Genomic DNA, 23,357 nt, shown 5'->3' with positions numbered 1-23,357 from the left:
GATGTTACTGGGTGGCTAAGGAAATACTTCTTCATATTTAGATTTCTGATGAATTTATGTGTGTCTATATAGACATCGAATTTATTCATCGTTCTTTTTGGGGCACATTTGAGGCCTGTGTTTAAAACATTGAGTTCATTAGAATTCAAAGTGGCCTGACTCAAATTGTAGATTCCAGTAGTTAAACATCCCGAGGACGTTTTTTGGGATTGTTTCCATCGGCCTGCTCTGCATCCCCTATATCTCTTGGGTAAGATTCCCGTTTCCTCTGAGGGGGGTGCTGATTGGCATTCCTGTCTCCATTTTTGTTGTTCATATGATATGGTTTCCTCTTCGGCGTGCCCCCCCTCCCTCCCCTCCCCCGATGCCCTAAAAAAGGCTGCTGTGTATGTTGGTTACCATAGTAGCCCTCTGTCAGAGGTTGAAATCTGTTGGTCGTATACACATCCGGGCCTGGGTAATAGACGAAACATGTCGGAAATTGGCAATTAAGTCACTTCTACAAGTCTACCCTGAATTGGTTTACTTATGGGACGTTTTTAGCCAGGACAGGCACCTGATCTGTAAAACATCTGACTCCATTCACCAAAGGGTTGTGAGTACGTGTTTTTGGGCTGCTCTGTGGTCCGCCGTGACCACTGTCATATCTGGAGAAATTTTTTCTGTCCATCACCTTGGCTTTTGTTTGGATTTGTTCACTGCCTGATTTTCAAGTTTGTTTGTGAGTGGTATTTTGGAAGATTTGCTTTAGAAGTGTTATTAAAGTTGGTTTACAATATCACACTATTTTGTGCACTTCTTTTCCTTTATTTATGTTAAAACCGCCCTGGATTGCATTGCCTGGAAACGGATACCTACCTGTTTGATCCTTGGGATCCTACCTAAAACGCTTTTGCCAAAACACGAGAGTGTGAGGCAAAGTGTTGCGGTGAGTGCGCAGTCTACAAGGGTGGTGGATTCACTTTCAACACTTGGGTGTGGTGGAAGAATAATAGAAGATTTGTTTTGTGATATGATCACGCACTAATCACAGTTTCATTTGGATTCTTCATATTCATGGACCCATAGACTTTTTTCATTGTCTTTGTGCAGTTCTATGATCGTATTTGCACTGTTATATATATATATTTTCACATATAAGGTGGTAATCACTTCATCTGTTTATTCAGTTAAATTGTTTATGTGATTAATTATTTATTTGTTTACATGCGCTGCTTTATTTACACATATTGACACATTATACACTGGGGTGTCATTATAGGTATTGTTTGTCACATTTATATTTTCGCTAAGAGCAGCAGCTATAGCTCACCACTATATGTATTTCATTTATATATTTTGATTCTTTTGTTTATCTCCAGTCGAGCGCAGTGGGGGTGGTTCATAGAGGGCCTTGTTTTTTACCACCATTTTCTCATATATCCTACTTATGCATGCAAAAATATAATTATTCCCATCAAGAATCTAGTGATTAGCATGAATTGCAGATATCCAACAAAAGGAGAATCTCACTTTGACGATGAAGGATCAAGATGAATGAGAGGTACCGAAAGACATGGGGGCCAGATTCATGTAGATCAGCGGATCTTTAGATCCGCCAGATCTACCTGTTTTACGATACGCCGGTGCAATTTAGCCAGGCTAGTACATGATTCATAAAGCACTTACCTCGCAAATTGCACCGTCGGATCCTAACTCCCCCCGGCGGAATGCAAATTCCGCGGCTAGGGGGAGTGTACAATTTAAATCAGGCGCATTCCCGCGCCGATTTAACTGCGCATGCGCCGCCGGCGAAAAAGCCCAGTGCGCATGCTCCAAATGATGTCGCTAGGACGTCATTGTTTTCGGCGGCTAGGTTACTTACGGTCAACCGTATTCCCGACGTACTTACGCAAACGACGTAACAAATTTAAAACTCGGCGCAGGAACGTCGGCCATACTTAACATTAGCTACCCCGCCGGAAAAAGCCAAACGCAAACGACGTTGAAAAAGAGCGATGGGCGGGCGTACGGACGTGAATCGGCGGTTCTCCTCATTTGCATATGCGACGTGTAAAAAAAAGCGACGACACCTAGCGGCCGGCGGGAGATTACAGCCTAAGATTCGACTGGTGTAAGTCACTTACACCAGTCGGATCTAAGGGAGATCTATGCGGAACTGATTCTTATGAATCAGTCGCATAGCTCCGACCATGGGATCTCACAGATCCGACCGTCGGCTCTCACTGATACGACGGCGGATCAGGAGATCCGCCGTCGTATCTATTGATGAATCTGGCCCATGGGCGTACAGGGAGGAGACAAGAGCGGAGTAGTAGGGGACTGTTTTGGTCGGTATGGGGGATGGGAGAGGCGGAGGGAGAGGCAGTCAGAATTGCAAAGGACAGGTATTATAATTTTTTTCCTCCGTGGGGGTGGGGAGGGAAGGTAGTGAGATAGAAGTGTTTATAATTAAGTTAAGCGGTAACCCAGGAAATGAAAGAATGTACATAATTCATAGAATACAATATAATTGTCATATTAAGACTATGTAAGAGTAGTTGAATTGTGTGAAGAAACATATGAAAAAAAAAAAAGAATTTATAAAAAATATATATATAATTATGCATTGCTATAAGGCTGCTGATGGCTGTTTAACCTGTACTTTATGTAGGCACATATAAATATGAAACAATTTAGCAAATTTAACACATTTTAGGCTTGGTTCACACTTGTGCTTTTCAGCATTGTCGCTGTCATGTGTTGCATGTAGGGTAGCCCATTCATTTCAATAGGCTGCCCTACCAACAAGAAACAGGAAAAAAGTACCTGACCCTTTTCCAACATCGTACTGCACTGAAATACATGGTGCTGCAGCAACATGCATTTTGGTGTGCGAAAACAGTAGATGTGTGAGGGTACCATTAAGAATTTTTGGCACTGCCGCGTGTCTGCTAACGAGCAGTGCGATTCTGTGCATGTCAGAAAAGCGTGAATTTTGCATGCCTTCCCAACCCACACTAATGTGAACCTGGCCTGAATAGGACATTAACACTGTCGGCATTGTTTCATTATAATACCTTCTGGGCTTACTAGCAGACGGCCCCGATAGAGATCAGTCAGGAAAAGGCTGTTTATGAGAGTTGACTTTCCCAGACCAGTTTCACCTGTCAAAAGAATAATAATTAGCAACTTAGCATCTTGAAGCTTCGTCACAAATTGCTCCAAATGGCTTATGGCTCCGGTCTGGCAGTCTACTGGACGCATAAGTCCACTAATACTATGATAAATATAGTAATTATTTGGACATTGAATGATCTCCATAGGGTATAACCATTTATGTTCTGTTCCTTTTCTTACCATGACTACCGTATTTATCGGCGTATACCGCGCACTTTTTTGCCCTGAAAATTAGGGCAAAATTGTGGGTGTGTGATATACGCCGATACCCGCTTTCCCGCGCCGAGTTTGAATACTGCGCTGGCATATACCGAGCGCAGTACACTCGTGTATAGTCGGGCAGGCTCGGCTCCTCTCGCGCTCACGTCCTGGACGTACAGGACGTGAGCGCGAGAGTAGTCGAGCCTGCCCGACTATACACGAGTGTACTGCGCTCAGTATATGCCGCCGCAGTATTCAAACTCAACGAGGGAAAGCGGGGATCGAGCGGGGAGGACGCCGCAGAAAGACGCCGGACCCGACGAAGAGGACACCCGAAGCCGCAGACGGACACCGGACCCGACGAGGCCGCCGATGGACGCCGCGCAAGACACCAAAACTGTAAGTACTAAAATCTTTTTTTACAGGAATGTCGGGTCCACTTTAGGGGTGCGCGCTAAACGCCGGAGCGCGCAATACCCCGATAAATACGGTAATTGTTAAAGAGATTGACACCTTCCAGTGAATCCTGAGATAATTATTGTGGGCAGATCCCTTATGCCTTGTACACACGTACACACGACTGGTTTTCCCGTTGGATAAAAAAACTATGGTTTTCCCGACAGAATTCCTATCAAGCTGTCCTTGTATACACGCGGTCACACAAAAGTCCTGTGGACTTTTGACTGCCAAGAACGCGGTGACGTAAAAGACTACGACAAGCCAACAAAATGAAGGTCTTCTGAGCATGTGTCAAATTGTTTCCGAGCATGCATATTTTTTTTCCCCTCGGAAAAGCATACAGACGAATGGTTTTCCCGCTAGGATTTTTTCCTGACGAGAAAAAAAAGATCCTGCTCTTATTTTTTTTATGGCAGTTTTCCCATCGGAAAAACTGCGATGGAGCATACACACGGCCGGGATTCCCGCGAAAAGCTCTCATTCCAGTTTTTCCAACGGAAAATCTGTTTGTGTGTACGCGGCATCATAGTTTTTAAAGTGTTTTCCAATAGAATTACTACAGCTATAAGCTTGTTTAAAATGGCGGAGACATGTAGGATGGCAGAGAAGGAGACATGAATTTATAGGCCACAAGTTTATTTATTTTTTTATAAATACAGTACAGCCCACAGAAAGGTTATTCTGCTCCATCCTTGGACAACCACTAGCTAAAGCACTTGATGCTTGACCTTTCCCAAAACAGAGATGCAAACTGAAGGTATGTCCCTGATGTATATACAGTATATATATATATATATATATATATATATATATATATATATATATATATATATATATATATATATATATATATATTTGAATGTTTGCACATTCTAAGAGAGTGCTACATACTATACTGTAAACATTTTGTAAATACTTTATATTACTTTTTTATACAGTGCATCCTTAGGAATCCTGTTATACCCCTGTAGAGCTGCCATCTGTAATGATGAATAGTTATAATATATAATATACAGTGGCCCATATTCTCAGTGAAGTTACGATGGAGTATCTCAGGATACTCCATCGTATCTCCCTTTTTTGGCCAGTGTATCTATGCGACTGATTCTTAGAATCATTTACGCATAGATACACTTAAGATCCGCCATCTGTAAGTCACTTACACTGGCGGATCTTAAATGTAATGACGCCGGCCGCCGCTAGATGGCATTTATGTGAAGGACTCATTTGCTTATGCAAATGAGCCTTCTACGCCGATTCCCGAACGAGTTCGCGTCGCGTAACCGTCGCTAACGTCTTACCCCTGCTATATGAGGGGTAAGTTTCCGCAAGTCCCACGTAGGCCATGTTACGGATGGCGTCGGGTCCGCGTCGTGTTTTTTCGTCGGGTACGTCGTTTACGTAAGTCGTTCTTGAATACGACTTTACGTCAATGACGCACACGTCAGCGTCATTGACGTTTTCCGCCGAGAACTGGAGCATGCGCACTGGGCTTTTTGAAACCCGGCGCATGCGCAGTTCATTAGAATCGGGGGCGCGCTTAATTTGAATACAAGCCGCCCCCTTGGAGATCCGCCAGGCTACGCCAGGGCATTTACACTCTGCCGTCCCAACTTACGGAGCAAGTGTTTGGGGAATACAACACTTGCTCCTGTAAGTTGGGACAGCGGAGTGTAAGTGCCTTAAGCGCAGCCCGCAGATTTTTAGAGAGAATATGGGCCAGTATAATTAAATTTAAGCTACATTGTATGCTTGCAACATTTTCAATGATACCTCTTCTAAAACAATGCCAACCATGATTTAATACCTTCTAGAGATGACAGGAGGTTTTCCCTTCTTACCTGCAACCATGAGAGTGAATTCAAAGCCTTTCTTCACATACTTTCTATGCACCTGGTTGGGAAGAGTGGCAAATCCAACATACTCTCTGTCCTCCTATGTAGAGGTAAAAAAAATGCACATGCAGTATACTGTAGACTGTTGAAGTGCATTCTAATATTTCAATCAATAGAAGGCAACATGTGATACCTTTCACATATGTTTGCCATAATTTAGACAACGGGAAATCATACTTCCAACTTCATACTTCCAACATCAGAAGAGTACATCAGAGAGTGATACAGCTAGATATCTTCAGGACATATTTAGGGGGTACATGTGCTATTAAAAATCACTCTCTTCACTATGCTAGGTTATGGCTCTTTATACTGGTATAGCGAATATAATCAAATGCATGTGTAGTGGCCTCAATGTTACCAGATACATTTAGTTTAGCTCCTCTGTAGGCAGAGGAGATGGTGCTATTGTGTGTGGCTGTGCAGAGCTACAAAGATTGAGCCTCTGTTGCCTTCCCCTGGGTTAAGGAACAGGGGCTAAAGCTTGAATATTTATAGAGTTTCCACCAATCCCTTGGGAGGTAAGGCCCAGAAGGTGAGGAAGCAGTCCATAAATGTTTAGGAGCCTGGCAGTGGAAGAGCAGGGCATGGAGGGGACCCCTGTGCTGGGGGGCTTTGCCCCTGGGGAGAAAGAGGGACAGGAGAAGCAGAGAGCGGATGGAAGAGAGAAGGTGCAGCTTAGACCCTGTACACTTGACCGGTTCATCCAATGAGAATGGTCCGAAAGACCATTTTCATCGGTCCACCGCTGAAGTGGCCTGATGGTCTGATGTGTGTACACACCATCAGTTAAAAATCTGATCGGGTCAGAACGCGGTGACGTAAAACACAACGACGGGCTGAAAAAAACGGAGTTCATGGCTTCCAAGCATGCGTCGACTTTATTCTGAGCATGCGCGGGTTTTGAACTGATGCTTTTGTGTACTAACCATCGGTTTGGACCGATCGGTCAGCGGTCCATCGGTTCGATTTTAAAGCATGTTTTAAAATTTTGGACCGAAGGACAACAGACTGATGGGCCGTACACACGGTCAGTTTGGACTGATGAAACTGAACCTCGGTCCATTCTCAACGGTTTTGTCCGACCGTGTGTACGCGGCCTCAAAGCTTCACCCCCTTTGCCAGTTTCAGCTAACTTAGCTAGAACCATCCTGACAGACAAGATTCGGCCTCTGTAGCAGAAAGCCTGAACAGCAGCCCCTTGGAGACTGCAGGATTCATCAAAAAGGGCTTGAGTGAGTAACTTCCTCATCATCCTACCCCAAGCCTGTATAGAGAGAACAACAAGGTAAAATATTTTGCTTGCCTATAACCAAGGGACAGCTTAGTGCCAGCGAAAGCAATGAGAAGCTATATCTCCAACTTGGGACAGAAGCAGCCAGGTACTTTAGCATTCTTGTGAGGAACAGCACCTGCATTTTTCAGCTGGAATTCTTTGTTGTTTTTTTTAGCTGCGCCATCAATCCCATGAATGGTCAACCCTGTTGAAGTTAGTACTATACCTAGCAGACATTAAGCGTTTGTTCAAGTTCTACAGTTTTGGACATCCAATGCCTCCCTATTCCCTATTCAAGTTTATCCCCTAAATAAACAAAAACAGATCATAATTGCCCTGGACTATTTATTGAGCAAGTTACAAAATTCCTGTTGCCTGGCTGTGTGTAAGGGGAAGGCTGAAAATCCACGGCCTTTACCGGGGTACGGCTACATATTATAATCTGCAGAGGTCACTCTAATCAGGCTCAGCATCACTGTATTAATGTTAAAATTTTATTAAACCCATTAAAACTATTTCATATCTTTCACCTTTTATTGTAACACAATAGAAACAATGGCTTATAAATGGCATTGATATATTTTTTCCAAATATATTTTTGCTCTGCCATTTCCTGCAGTCATGAGACATATTGCATTCGTTCTGCACTGCACCGTGAGATCTTGGGCAGTGAAAGAATAATTATAATTTTTGCAATGGCAGTGTTTTTGCTGATTGACAGCCCCTGGTTTCACATGCAGGGGATCACAGGGGCCAGGACATACCTCCCAATTTTTTCAGATGGGAATGAGTGACACCTATCAGTGAAAATGATGTAGGCATAGGACACACACCCTGCCACGCCCCTTTAAGGAGAATTATACAAAAAAAAATTAAACCCACAAGTACTTTTTTACGCACTGACTGTAGGTCACCGGCTCTGTGCTCTGCCTCTTCAAAGCTCACTGAAGCACTGGGCTGGGGAGGGGGAGGGAACAGCTGGCTCAAGCTTTCAGCAGCGAGCTGAGACGCTGAGCAGGCTGCCAGTCAGGCATCTAGGAAGATGCTGACACTATTGTCAGGATCCCTGCAGAGCCTAGATTCTGTAACATCAGTCGACAGCAGCCTTTAGCCCGCTGAATCTAGGTCACAGGAATGCCGAACTAAGTGCACTCCTGTGACCCACAGGAGAAGTGTGGCCAAAAGAGCTTTGGCCATACTTCTCCTTTAAAGAAATGCACTTACAAATATAGAATGGCAACAGATAGATCTTTCTAATGTATAATCCGGTGTAAAGTAACTCCAGCCAAGGAGTGAGTCAGCAATCCTGAAGCTGTGCTGACCTTCATAGTTGCTGCCTCCAGACCAGGTAAGCACTGGACGTGAAGCAGTCTATTCTCCTCCTCACCACCAAGGCAAATAGGACACATTTCAGAGAGGACCTCCCTTTCCTCAGGCTGAGGAACAGGGGCATTTCATTTGGAGTCAGTTTACTTTGTGTATTCAATAAATTGCTAACTTATTACACAATCAGGGATTTTCTTTTTCTTTTTCTTTTTTTTTCCATATCTCCACAGTGTTCTATCATTTTCCCATCCTGCTATCACAAGCCTATTACTGGTTGATTAGGCATATACACCTGTTTAGCTGGCCACACACCAGTTAGGTTTTCTTTAGATTTGTTATATTACCTTGGCACAATTCACCAAAATATATTTAGCATGAGAGCTACATAAACAATAAATTCAGTTAGGACTTACTCACACTATTCAAAAGGCATTCATCTGTTGGATCATAAAATAATTGCATATGTATGGATAATCTCACCTTCGCTGGCAAGCCTTGGGGCAGAATGTGTCATAATTATTTTTGCCTGTACGCTCTTGATAGGTTAGAGCAGTGGTCTCCAAACTGCGGCCCGAGGGCCGGATGTGGCCCTTTGCTTTCTTTTATCCGGCCCTTGGAGCACTATCCTTCCCAATGATACGAGACACTATTCTGCCATCTGACACCGACAATGGAGCACCATTTCTCCCCCTGACACCACTAATGGGGCACTATTCCTCCCTATGATACCAGCAATGGGGCACTGTTCCTCCTCCTAATACCAGATGTTTACTCCCACTGATTTCAAGAAAAATTTCACTCCCGCTGGCCAAAATCTGGCCCTCCAAGAGTCTGAAGGACAATAAACCGGCCCTTTGTTTAGAATGTTTGGAGACCCCTGGGTTAGAGCATCTGCAGTCAAGAAAAACATGCTTACTTGGACAACACAAGAGTGGATGTTTGAACCCCCATCTGTCCAAAGAATAATTATTTGCCAGTTAGATCTCCTGCCACCCATCTATAATCTATGAGCTCCTTAAGTTGGGGGCCTAGAACTATATGGAACTATAGGGACAGAAAGCCCTGAAATTGGATTAGGTTGGGTTTGTCCAGTGATCTTACCGAAAATAATGTATTAACTGTAAAAAGAGATGAATAATTATTATAAAGGATTTTACCTCACTGGAGTCATAAGGGTCAAGCTTTCCCCATGGGCTCTTAGGTCTAGAAGGACTTGGAGGTGGAACCAGTGGTGGACAGCCCCATCCTGAAGGCCGGAGAGGAAGTGTCTGGCTTGAGTTCTTTCCCTCATCAATGTCCTCTTTAATATGTCTAACAGAAAGAAGCTCAGGCTCTACATGAGGCTGCATGGTGTCATTATAAAATGGTCTCTCGTTGTGTTGATCTCTGTGATATTTCTGCAGATCAAGGTATTGGTTTTCAGTTTCCTGCTCCCACCAAAGTTTACCACCCAGATGTTCTTTGCGAAAACTCTCTTGCTCCTCCCTGCGAAGCCTAAACTCTTGTTGAAGTTCCTTGCGTTGCCTCTCTTCTTCCTGTTGCTCTCTTCGCAGGGTCTCTTCTTGATGTTGTCTGTAAAGCCTTTCCTCCTCTTCACGTTGCTGCTCCCTGCGGAGCTTTTCATCCTCTTCACACTGCTCTCTGCGCAGCTTTTCTTCCTGATGCTCGCGACGGAGCCTCTCTTCCTCTTCTAGATGTTCTTCATGTAATATCTCCTCCTCCTCCTCCCCCTCCTCTGGTTGTTCTCTGTAAAGCCTATCCTGCTTTTGCTGGTTTTTCTTGTGGTAGTCCTCCTCCTTTTGGTCTTGTGGTTCCCTTTGGATCTGTTCCTCCTGTTCTTGTTGTTCTCCCTGGGCCCTTGTCTGTTGCCCTGATTGCTCTATAATAAAACTTTCCTTTGGCTCTTGTGCTATGTTGCTGCTGCTTTCCCCAGGAAATGTACGAATAATTTCTTTTAGCTCCTCATCTTCTGAATCATTGAGCAGAAAATTGCGGATCTAGAAAAAACACAAGAAATATTTTAAAAATACAGTTAGTCCCCTACATACAAACCTTCAAGTTGCAAACTTTCAAACATACGAACATACTTTTGCATGTCCAATCATGTGAGCTAGTTCACATTTCTGGTGCTTGTGTACTTTGCTGTATACAGTATGGTATCTAAATTTCATCCTTTGTTTTCATATATTATTTGTGTGAACTGTGTTATAAACCCATTAGGCCCCGTACACGCGACCGAACATGTCTGCTGAAACTGGTCCGCGGACCAGTTTCAGCAGACATGTTCGGTCGTGTGTAGGCCCGAGCGGACAGGATTCCAGCATACATTTGCCCGCCGGGCCTTTTTCCAGCGGGCAAATATTTCTGGACTTGTTTTAAAACAGCCCGCTGAAATCCTGTCCGCTCGGACATGTTCGGTCGTCTGTACAGAATGACTTTGACGCATGCGTGGAAGCATTGAACTGGCAGGGCCGCCCACGTCGCCGCGTCATCGTCGAGGTGACGGCGCAGCCACGCCCCGCGTATTGTTTACGCGCGGATTTCTGTATGATGGTGAGTACAGCCACCATACAGAAATCCGGCGGACCGGTTTCATCGTACATGTATGCTTGTCTGTACAAGGCATTAACAGTTATTTATTAGTTCGATTGTATCAGTTGGGTACCTGGGCTTACTTTGTTGGACTTACAAACTAATTGGACTTACGAACATGCTCTCGGAATGGAACTCGTTCATATGTAGGGGACTTACTGTATTTACTTAAAGGTGAACAGTTTTCCCAATTTTTTTAGATCTGTGTTTAATCACCAATCAAATCTTGGAAAGTATGTGGAAAATTTCTGCGTCTAAACTGTTTTCTAATTTAAGTTAGACCTCAAATGGAACACAAATTCAATTAGTTGGATGGAACATGTTATATTGACAGTATGTAAAGATCAATCAGACATTCTAATCTGTATTTTTACTAATTACTGTCTTACCCTAAGGACAGAACTTGAAATCAAATGAGTTCCATTACATTTTTAAATATTCAAAGTCAAACACATAAATATATGTAATTTTTAAAAGTGCACACTAAGAGGCTTTCAGACTATATAAAAACATGATGCCGTAGTCATGTTCATATATTTTACATAATGGATGTCATTCATTATAGGTATCATCGCAAATATACATTTTTAAATGAAAGGAAGTATTAGGATGATGGCATCAAAGAATGAGGGTATATAGTAAGACCCGGTTCACACTGGGGTGACACGACAGGCGGCTCAGCCGCCTGACGTGTCGCGTCCCATTCAATGCAATGGAACCGTTCTAATAGGAGTGACGCAAGTCGCTCCGACTTAGAAAAAGGTTCCTGTACGACTTCGGGGGCGGCTCGGGGCGACCTGCATTGACTTCTATACAGAAGTCGTTTTGCAAATCGCCTCTGAAGTCGTCCTCAGGACGACTTGCAGAGTCGCCCCCGAAGTCGTGCTGCTGCTGTGTGAACCGACTCTAACTTTGCTGTTTATTTATTTTTGTTTACTCAGTGTTCTACAAACTTTTGAATTCTTCTGCACACATAAATAATTCAGAATGCACACACTGGATGTAATCTGATTCTGTAGTACTGTACTCCATTTAAACAATCAGCACGAAATTTCATATTTAGGGAGGCGCAAAGCAATCAATCTATAAATATAAATTCCCTATTCTGGAGTTAAACATCTAAATCTATATATGTAAAAAGTATTCAAAATAAAATTCATATAAAGTCCCAAAATAGTCCACCACTGTGTATAAAACGTGGCCCTCCAAAGAAGTCAGCACAACAAAGTGCATTAGGACACTACTGCACGGCGACATCACACGCTATTTCAGTAGTGACACAACAGCATTGGCACGCAGAAGGACAGTGGGAGACACCGGGGAGATGGCATACTGACGGGTGGTGTGCTGGATGGTCCATAGACTGATATTACATATTGGATGTAAGGCTGTTACTGATTAAAATTTTCGTGTTCGATTAATCGATTTTTTTTAAATCGATTAATCGACTAATTTCAATTAATTATAATGCACATACAGATCCAACTACTTTTAGCTGATCTCCTTGCATTGCAACTCTGCATTAGTCAGTGGTAAATGTGGTATACACTACATACAATCACCCGACACTAGTTAGTTTACACAATCCATGACTTAACTTCACAGTTCACACAAATACGTTTTAAATTCAAAATGTAGCACTGACGCAATAATTTTTTCTTAATAAACTTTGACAAAAACTTAGAAAGTTAGTTTAATTAATCAGTCACTTTATAGTAGGCAAGTAGGCATCACTTTAGCCAGTCACTCAGACATACCAGAGTGTTTACATTTTCTGGAAGCAGACATGATCGCATTTTATTGACAATATACCCTGAAGAACTGAACAGTCTTTTGCACGGAATAGATGTTGTCGATACACAAAGAATTGTCTGCACAAAACTACTTAGAACAGGAAAACAATGGTTATTTTTGCCCCCTTCCCCTGATGGATCCTCCTACTCCACAGATGCAATGGGTGCAGTTTGCTCGCATCCAGCAGGGTAAGTCTCACTGTCCAGGCTGTCCGGTGCCGTCAAGAATTTTGATCGATCAAAAGAATTAAAGATTAATCGAGGAATTCATCTTTAATTTCCCCAGCCCTAATTGGATGTATTATTTTTTTATGATTACAGGTACTTCGTTAGCGCTGTCACTTTATGCAGTGCTTTACATATATAAATTGCACATTTACATCAGTCCCTTATCCTCAAGGAGCTCACAATCTATGGTCCATAACTCACATTCATACATATACATAATAGGGTCAGTTTAGACAGGAGCCAATTAACCCACCATCATTTCTTGGAGTGTAAGAGGAAAGCAGAGGAAACCCATGCAGGAACAGGGAGAACATGCAAACTCCAGGCAGGTTGACCTTAGTGCTGTCAGGCAGAAGTGCTAACCACTTAGACACAGTGCTGCTTAGTATTATTCAATGTTCATGTTTTTACTTGCTTTTATAAGGAGGGTTTTATATGCGATTCAATAAATTGTAACTGCTTTTATGGTTTTCACACTATTGGTGCTCCTTTTTGTCTAATATTTGAGGGAAAATCTCTTAGATTGGAGAGAGAGTGGATCTTTGAGTGGTATTGGAGAGAGGATATTAATCCAAAGCTCTTTATGCCTACAATATTATATGTGAGGCATATGGGTCCAGTGAATGAGACCAAATACTGGGACTGATGATTCCCTACAAATGGAGGAGTGGAATGTGAATTAATCACTGGCTTGGATAAAAAAAATTTTTTTTGTGTTTTTTCCAGCCGAAAAAAGGCAATTTGAATGCAAATTTCGGGCGTTCAGAAAAAAGCCAATAAACTCCAAAGCTCATTAACACTAAAAAATGCATGGGCACATAGGCTAACATAGAGTTCAGTTTATGGGCTTTTTAAAAAAATGCCAAAAAGCCAATAAACTGCAGTTTATCAGCTCCTGTGTGCATGGAGCCTAAATATGAATTTTACTTTGAATACTTTTTATATATTTATCTTATGATTCTTTACTCTAGAAAAGGGAATTTATATTTATAGACTTATCATTCTGCACCTCCTTAAATCTGCAATTACTTGCTGGTTGTTTGGATGGATTTTTAGTAAGTATTAAGGAGGCTGCAGCGGTCCAGTTTGGTAGTATTTTGTATATATATTGAAATTTTATTTATGTCATCACTTTTGGGCTTTTTCAAGTGTTGGGTGATTAAATATACCTAAAGTGCAGTGTTGATTGGGTATATAGTGCTGCACTGATGTATTCAACCTGACCCCCTTCCCTTTGTAAATTGTAATACTTTTTGTAGTCTTTGCCATCTTTCACATAATTGTGCTATATCAGATCTAAATTTAAAGGAAGTATGTTGGAAAGTGGTTATAGCTGTTGTGAATACATTCACATGCCAACCCCAAAGTTGCTTCACTTACAGGTCACATGAGCTGCCATGTTTCCTGAACTGCCACTGTTGTAGGTCACATGTCCCAAAAACAGCACTCAGCAGCTCATACATACAATTTTTGTACACATTCTAAAAATGTAATTCTCTTTCCTTAATACCTCTCTAAATGTAAGTAAATAAACAATGTAACAACAGGCACCAATGAGAGGAGGCTCTGAGCAGTGACAGAACTGACCTGTGAGGCATGGGTTTGGACCAAACGAGTTTCAACAGTACACACCCCCTGAGCCATAATTGGCCAAAGCCTGGCTTTGGCCAATTATGGCTCTCCGTTTTTTGCAAGCTGTGATTGGCCAAGCATGCGGGTCATAGTGCATGCTTGGCCAATCATCAGCCAGCACTGCGATGCCGTAGTGAATTATGGGCCGTAATACGCCACTTGAATTTGGCGCGAACGGCCCAAAACTTTTGTAATTCGACGAACGATCGAACATAGGATGTTCGAGTCGAACATGAGTTTGACTCGAATATGAAGCTCATACTTAGTCTGTAGCCACCTACCAACTATGGCAGAAATCCATGATCCTAAATATTTATTGGGAGGGGGGCTTCACTACTTAGAGAGACCGGCACCTCTAGTATTGGTTAACCACTCTCACTCTGCATAGCCATGAGCATCAATTTTTACCTGATGGTTAAATTTTGTCTTTCATCTTATGACTGTGTGATCCTCTGATGAATCAATAAAGTCTGTAGGTAACTTACCCCCAATACAACCAGGCAGCCACATTTCATAAGACTTATGTTTTTTATGCTTTTACTGCTCACTCTCCAAGTCTTCCAACATCATATTTTCTGACTTTACAGAATGTCAATGAAAAATGGGGTTGCAGCAACTATTTTTATATAGTGTTTTTAGCAATGTTTTGTGGATATTAATGAAAGAACCATTGATTATGTCAGCAAAACTCACAGTAAATACACGAACAAAGAAAGCAATCAATATATTCAATCATGATGACAATGCAGTGATCTTTACCATTACCACAGTAATATGTCAGTGAGCTTTAATGCGTCCAACTCATCAAGGCAACATACAGTATTCAACAATCCTTTATCAAACAGCATCGGTTCGCATTTATCAAGGTACAAGCATATACAACTGTCAGTATTTTTCCACATCTACCAGTTAAGTTTAGTTATATTCCAGGGCAGATTATATTTAATATTCTTTATTTATGCAGAACAGATAATTTTGTGCAGAATTTGCCTTCTCATCCACACCAGTTTCTGCATTCGGAGATTATATTTCAAGTTCTCCATCAGACAAATTGGAATGTTGATATCTCAGTTAAGTTGGTATCTCAGTTAGGTGGGTATATGTGTACTAGGTCCAACCCTGTGGCTTGAAAATAACTGAATTAACGTCAGCCTATGTGGTGAAACTGTTTGCAAGGCATTTTCTAAGTCACAGCTCAGTACACAATCAGTAAATCGTCATATAATTAGCTTGAAGACTTCTGTACTGCAAACATATTGTTCAACATCCTTATATAAGAAAACTGTGTATGTCTGGGCAAAACCTTTCTGCAATGCGTGCAATGCAAGCAAAAAAAATCATTTTTTTTTTAAATGCTGCAAGTACTGATTTTTTTTTACTGAAAAGTGGATGTAAACCCAAAATTTTTAATACATTTTTTGGATGTCACAATGTACAGTATAAGATTTCCTATCATCTTTGCCCAGACTTGCCACACATAGTTAATCCAGCTCTGAGCAATCCTCTTTTATTGTTCAGTGAAATAAAACGGACTTACAGAGAAAAACCTTAGTCCGTTCCGCCCCCCTTGCTGTGAGTGACAGGTTATTTACATATCCCATGCACTAGCCTGGAGATAGGCATTATTTTTTAATTCCTTACCCCCACTCCTTTTCTGAAGTCATGTGATAACTTTTTCTGGATTTTGACTGGATGTTAGTGATCATAGCAGAATTTAGTGTAAGGAATACACAGGAAAAAGTGCATGTTGACAAGGGGAGTGTAGAGGAGAATCTGCAGTTTTTCCGTTCTTATAACAGACAGAGGGGAAACATTTGACAGGTAAGGATACATGCAGGAGGCGTCTATATGCTTATAGATCAGCACTATGGCAGTAGTTTAGAAAGGATGAGAGTGGGTTTACAAATCATCTACCAGCACGTCAACAAAGAGATGCAAACCCAACATCAGTCTCAGAGTAAACAGTTTTTTTTCTCTCAGACATATGTGAAATTTCAATGTCATTTTAGATGGGTTGTCTGTTGCCTTACAAGAACGCAGGATGGCATATCAATCAATGTATGACAGGTTCAAAGTAATAGTCAACTTATGTAGATTCTGATGCAGAAATGAAAACTGAGGCTAAAAAAATTATTAATGCTGTAGGGACTTCTAGGCTTTTTTTTCCCAGTAAAGTCACAAACAGGGTTGTCAGCCCTGCCCAGTTCTCTTTTGCCGATTACAGAACACCTGGGTGATAGAACCTTATAACAGAACTCCAGGTTTCAGTGAACTTTAAATAGTTTGTTTGGACTAAGTTGGTCCAAATGAACTACTTACTCCACTAACAGATGCAGCGGCTGTGTGCGCTGTATAAACTGTATGTAGCCCCAGCTGCATATAGTATACAATGGTGTGTTCTGGCAGCAGGACAGGATGTTTCCACCACATTCCTGGAACAAAAGTGCTGCTCATCCATTCACAGGGAGCTTTGTATTTTATGAATGAATACAAAGCTTCCTCTGATTGCCTGAGGCGGAGAGAGGGGTAGATGACATCATGATCTCCCCATTTTACAATTAAACTTGCAGAAAGCCTGTAAATGGCTGAGCAGTGCTCAGTCTGACTCAATTTTGTTACAGAGTGGGACAGAAACTTCCAGTTCCGCTGCCAGAATACAGCACTGTATACAGTATGTAGCTGAGGTTTGTACAGTGTACATATTTGCTGCATCTGTTAGTGAAGTAACAGTCTTAGTCAATATTCCAATCGCACACCTTCCTGGAGAAACGGCCAATAAGTGCAAAAATGGGTGCTGAAGCGATCACCAGCTTGGAACTGGAATAACAATCATACGTACATATTCGCCAGCACACTGTGGATCGTACAGAACGTCCAAAAATGTATTGCCGTGAAAACATCACAAGGATTGCAACGTTTCCAAGTCGTGCAGGACCTCTTCGTCAGGCAAGTGATCACTTGCCTGACGAAGAGGTCCTGCGCGACATTGAAACGTTGCAATCCTTGTGATGTTTTCACTGCAATACATTTTTGGACGTTCTGTACGATCCACAGTGTGCTGGCGAATATGTACGTATGTTAGTGAAGTAAGTCGTTCAATTTAAAGCTGGAACCTGGAACTTCCTTTCCTGCTGTTGCTGCTGCTGCAACACAGCACTCTATACTGTATGAAGCTGAGGCTACATATAGCTTATACTGCGCTCACAGAAGCTGCAATTTTTCATGAAGTAAGTAGTTTCACTAAAACCTAGAGATTATTGTTAAGATTCTACTTTGGCTGCTTCTCTCCTATCTAGCTGTATTTGTGATATAAAAAAATAGATGGCCCACAAATTCCTTCAATTAAACTGTGACAGGACTGAAGTCATGCTTATTGGCACCCCCCCCCCCCCATAAATGGAACTGTACTTTTAGGTTCAGTCTAAATTAAAAGATCTAGGGGTAAGATTTGTTGCTAGTTTAACTTTTGATCCCCATGTACAAAAATGTTGTCAGAACATCTTTTTTCCACTTGAGAAACATTGCTCGGCTGTGTCCTATGCTATCTTACACTGTAGCTGAAAAGCTGATCCATACATATGTGTTCTCCCCACTCGACTACTGCAATGCTCTACTCACTGGTGTTCTTAAATCCACTGTTCCACTATATACCGTATTTATCGGCGTATAACACGCACAGGCGTATAACACGCACACTGGGCCAGATCCACAGATAATTAGATGGGCGCAGCGTATCAGAGATACGCTACGCCGCCGTACCTTACCTGGCGGATCTTCGAATCCTCAAAGAATTTGCGCCTTAAGTTAAGGCAGCGTAGTGTATTTCTGGCGGCGGAATTCAAATCGGCGGGTAGGGGGCGTGATTCATTTAAATGAAGCGCGTCCCCGGGCAGAATGAACTGCGCATGCGTCCTTCCGAAATTTCCCGACATGCATTGCGCTAAATGGCGTCGCTAGGACGTCATTTTTTTAACTTAGATGTGAGTTACGTCCATCCCTATTCACGGACGACTTGCGTAAAAAAAAAAAATTCAAATTTAGACGCGGGAACGACGGCCATACTTAACATGGCAAGTCTATCTATACGCCGCAAAAAGCCGACTACAGACGACGTTAGAAAATGCGACGGCCGCACGTACGTTCGTGGATTGTCATAAATCGCTAATTTGCATACCCGACGCGGAAAACGACGCGAACTACACCCAGCGGGCGCCGAAGTATTGCATCTAAGATCCGAAGGCGTACGAAGCCGCACGCCTGTCGGATCTTACCCAGATGCCGTCGTATCTTGGTTTGAGGATTCAAACTAAAGATACGACGCAGGAAATTTGAAAGTACGCCGGCGTATCAGTAGATACGCCGGCGTACTTGCTCTGTGGATCTGCCCCCCTAACTTTAAGAGGGAAGTTTCAGGAAAAAACTTTCCAAAGCCCCCTGCGTATAACACGCAGGCACAGTTTACCCTCTATTTTCAGGGTAAAAAAGTGAGTGTTATACGCCAATAAATAAAATAAATATAAATATAAATAAATAATAAAATTAAAGGATAAGTCAAGCTGGGCTTCTCCTATGTGTTACAGGAGTGCAATTTCTCTGCTTGGGGTGCTAAGAGAACCGAGCCATCGGTGATGTTGGATTGCTCGCTTCTCAGTGCAGAGGCGGCGGGGGACAGATGCGTCCACCTAGGTAAGTACGATGGGAAAAAAACATACTTCTCTTTTAACTACAATATGTACATAATCTGCAGCCAGAATCCTGACTAGGTCTGGTACAAGTAATCATATTACCCCTATCCTCTAGTCCTTGCACTGGCTACCCGACAGTTTAAAAAAAAAAAAAAGGTTTTATTCTTAGTGTTTTAAGGAGCAAAAGAACTTTACCATAACATGCAACCCCAGGCACCTAGCTGCATAAGCACACAGTAGTGCCATACTTGTCAACTTATAGAGGATCACAACTCCGAGAAAACATATGCAGTTATAATATACATTTGATATTAGACCTCATGGTGATATACAATCAGCCAAGTACAGGAGACTGGTATCTGAGGGTATCTGAACATAATTCGCCCGTGGCTCCCGGTTCGCTCCAAAAATGTATGTTTATCTTTAGGGGTACAAGCTATTTTTTCATGTAACATTATTCAAGATAACTTATTCTTCATGCGGTAAACCGATACAGAGGGAGACTTCCAAGCTCCAGCAATGGTGATCTCAGCCGCAAGCAGCATAAAATAAACGAAACGCCTCGTAGGCCGCGGCATTTTAACTGGCACATCATTTAGGAGGGTGTGACAGGAGTGACTTTGGGTCGGGGTTTTGTGCGGCTCAGCTTACCCTGGAGGCTCCTTGTCAAGCTTCCCCAGGCCCTCTTATGTGTAAATCACCCTGTGTCTCTAATAGGGGCACAGGGTAAATGAGAACTCCATTCTGATCTGTACTAGTCAGACTCTCTTTAAAGCCACACTGGAACCTTGTAAAATGTATACATTGTGTGTTGTTTAATGCTGTTAAACTATTTGCTGTGATGGTTTGGGGTGTGACTGTATTCTATTGTCTATTGTGGCTGTCTGCCTCAACTATTATGGGATGTGTAAGTGTCTTGCTGTGAGGAAAGAGGGAGGGGGGATTCCTCCAGCAGCCCCTGCTGATAAGACTGGTTACTGATGAGAAGTTTGAACACACCTGACCTGTGTGTCCATTGTCATTGGAAAGTCTAACCCGCCCTGTTTTCCAAGGGTGGGGGGGAAGTGTTTTGATGTGAGATATCTGTGTGTCAATGTGTGATAATAAAAGCAGTTTGTTTTGCCACTCTACACTGAGGTGTTGTCTGGTGACTGGGGTTGGGAGGGGGCTGTTGAGTCTTGGATGGTACTGGTTCTGGACAGAGGAAGCATTGACGGCAAACAAAGTTTTGTTTGAGGACACAAGGGTTCGTCACAGAGGGCAATTGAGGGATCTTGTTCCAGTTCAAGGCCTATTTTTTGACGTATCATTGATGTGGTTAGCTTTTAAACAAAGTATAATTGATTTGTGGTTTAAATTTTTTACTATGTGCTGTGCAATTGTATCACATACTGCTTGTTTCTACTTCTCATAATTATATTAAACTAAACTCCAAGCAAAAATAAAATATGTAAGTACAGTAAAACATGGATATCTGAACTACAATAAATCTGTAATCCTATACATTGCGATACAAGCAGGGCCGCTGATAGGGGGGGACCACCAGCCCTCCTGTAGGGGGCCCGGGCAAACAGGGGGGCCCGGACAGCAGAGGGAATCAGTGTGGTTGGATGGAGGAGCAATTACAGAATTACTTCCCCCGCACCGATACCCCTCCCTGTTCTGCCTGATTCTGATTCCCATCTGTGCCCCCTGTCACTGTGCTGCCCCCCCCATGGCACTGCTGGTTTACCTGTCTCTTAAAAAAAATACAAATTGTAAAATAAAATACCAATACATTTTAACATTCTCTAAAAAATTATATTGAAAAAAAAGCTTAAAGGTTTTTAAAAACTATTTAAAAAAGGGCTAATTCACACAGGTTCTCTGTTATGTTTGTGTTCGCTAATAATGATTTTAGTGTATTTGTTTGTGAAAATATTGTTTTGATATATTTATGGGGGTGGGGCTGGGGGGCCCTGTCAGGTAGGCTGTACGGGGCCCGGGATTTCTAACAGCAGCCCTGGATACAAGCATCCCTCAAAAACAGCATAAGAAGGTTGGGGGACAATTTTTTTTTACTCTGTTAAGCAATATAGCTCAGTCTCTTAGAGCCGGTTCACACTAGGACGACACGACTTCCAGCACGACTTTCAGAGGCGACTCCGACACGACTTGAACATGAACCACAGGGCGATCTGGGGCGATTTACAACACAACTTGAAGTCGTCTCCAGGACAGGAGACTTTCCAGTGGCCAATAAAACAACAATCAGCTCTGGGAGAGGGAGGGGGAGGGAGGGGGGCAGGAGAGATTTGCCTGAGAAATGTATGTTATCTTCCTGGAAAGTAGCTTCAGATAAGACAGTGATCCGACTTCTGAGGCGACTTCCATTGAAATCAATGGGTACAAATCGCCTACAAGTCGGATTGAAGTAGTACAGGAACCTTTTCTGAAGTCGGATCGCCTTGAGTCGTGTGTATTAACACAGCTCCCATTCACTTCCATTGTTTTTCTCTACAGCGCGACTTGGGACGACTTGAGGCGACATGAAGTCGGATCGCAAGTCGCCCCAGTGTGAACCGGCTCTTACCCTCCCTTGCCCTGCTAAATGGATAATGGAGGGGCATCAACAGACTGAGCATCACTCACTCAGAGGAATGCAGAAAAACAATACAAAGACCTAGGGGCAGATCCTCAAAGAAATTACGCGGCGTATCTGTTGATACGCCGCGTAATTTTAAATTTCCTGCGTCGTATCTTTGTTTTGTATCCACAAAACAAGATACGACGGCATCTGGGATCGATCCAACAGGCGTACGTCTTAGTACGCCGTCGGATTTTAGATGCAATTTTTTCGGTGGCCGCTAGGTGGCGTTTCCGTCGAAATCCGCGTCGAGTATGCAAATTAGCTATTTACGGCGATCCACGAACGTACGTCCGGCCGGCGCATTTTTTTACGTTGTTTTCGTTCGCCTTTTTCCGGCGTATAGTTAAAGCTGCTATATGGTGGCGTACTCAATGTTAAGTATGGCCGTCGTTCCCGCGTACAATTTAGATTTTTTTACATTGTTTGCCTAAGTCAATTGCGAATAGGAATTTGCGTAGAATGACGTCACCGTCGTAAGCATTGGCTTCTTCCGGTCAAATTTCGAGCATGCGCACTGGGATACCCCCAGGTACGGCGCATGCGCACTAGGATACCCCCAGGGATGGCGCATGCGCAGTTAAAAAAAAAACGTTGTTTACGACGGATCACGACGTATTTACATAAAACACACCCCCATTACATCCATTTGAATTCCACGCCCTTACGCCGCCAGAGATACACTACACCGCCGTAACTTACGGTGCAAATTCTTTGTGGATTCAAAATAAAATAAATAAGTTACGGCGACGTAGTGTATCTTAGATACGCTGCGCCCAGCGTACAGATGCGCCGCTGTACGAGGATCTGCCCCTATGTTTTTAAAACAAATTTTTTAAGGAATACTTAACTAAAATAAATAGTATTAATTTATATTTGTCTGGTCTTAAATTTGAAATAAGCATGAAAATTAGACACTTTTCCAATAGAATGAGTATATGAATTTGTATGTTAATAAATACCAATGCCCTGTTACATTTATGCTGTTCATAGATCAGCAGTTAAAGATATTAAGTCTGCCCTCTTATACCCGTCCTTGGCCAGACAGTTGGGTTCCGCTCACCATTAACTGCCAAGCTACAATTGATACATTGATTGATACAATATCCTCTGGTGCTGACCTTCACACTGTCTAATCTAATGAGCTTTATTCAGACATAGCTCTGTATCTCATTCCTGCTCCTACAGTGCAACATTTCTAGGCCATCACAAAATAGAAGATTCAGAAATTGTGATAGAAGTGTGTTTGCAGTACTGCTTGGACCTTGAAGAAGGGGACATACCCCGAAAGCTTGTCCTGAAAAATTGTATGTTAGTGCAAATAAAAAAAGTATCACGGACAGTACTCAATTTTCTCTGTCACGATTGCACTAATACGGCTACAGTCACGTCAAGTATGCAGTATTAAAAAATATGTATTTCAATAAACTATTAAACCTCTTAGGCCCCGTACACACGACCGAACATGTCCGATGAAAACGGTCC

The 23,357-nt window shown here is 42.5% G+C and overlaps 1 protein-coding gene across 2 annotated transcripts in view; it reads right to left on the bottom strand.

The window, feature by feature from the left end:
- LOC120927552 (septin-5-like) overlaps positions 1-23,357 on the bottom strand; it is a 100,772-nt gene that overhangs the window by 41,125 nt on the left and 36,290 nt on the right. For both annotated transcript variants that reach the window (XM_040338311.1, XM_040338310.1), the window contains exons 2-4: positions 9,474-10,313; positions 5,661-5,754; positions 3,060-3,146 (exon numbers count right to left, since the gene is read on the bottom strand). In XM_040338311.1, the coding sequence (XP_040194245.1) occupies positions 3,060-3,146; positions 5,661-5,754; positions 9,474-10,313 (1,021 nt within the window). The remainder of the gene's footprint in view (positions 1-3,059; positions 3,147-5,660; positions 5,755-9,473; positions 10,314-23,357) is intronic.

This window comes from Rana temporaria, chromosome 2, assembly GCF_905171775.1.
Source record: "Rana temporaria chromosome 2, aRanTem1.1, whole genome shotgun sequence".
Taxonomy (NCBI): domain Eukaryota; kingdom Metazoa; phylum Chordata; class Amphibia; order Anura; family Ranidae; genus Rana; species Rana temporaria.
This window is presented reverse-complemented; position numbering and strand designations above follow the sequence as displayed.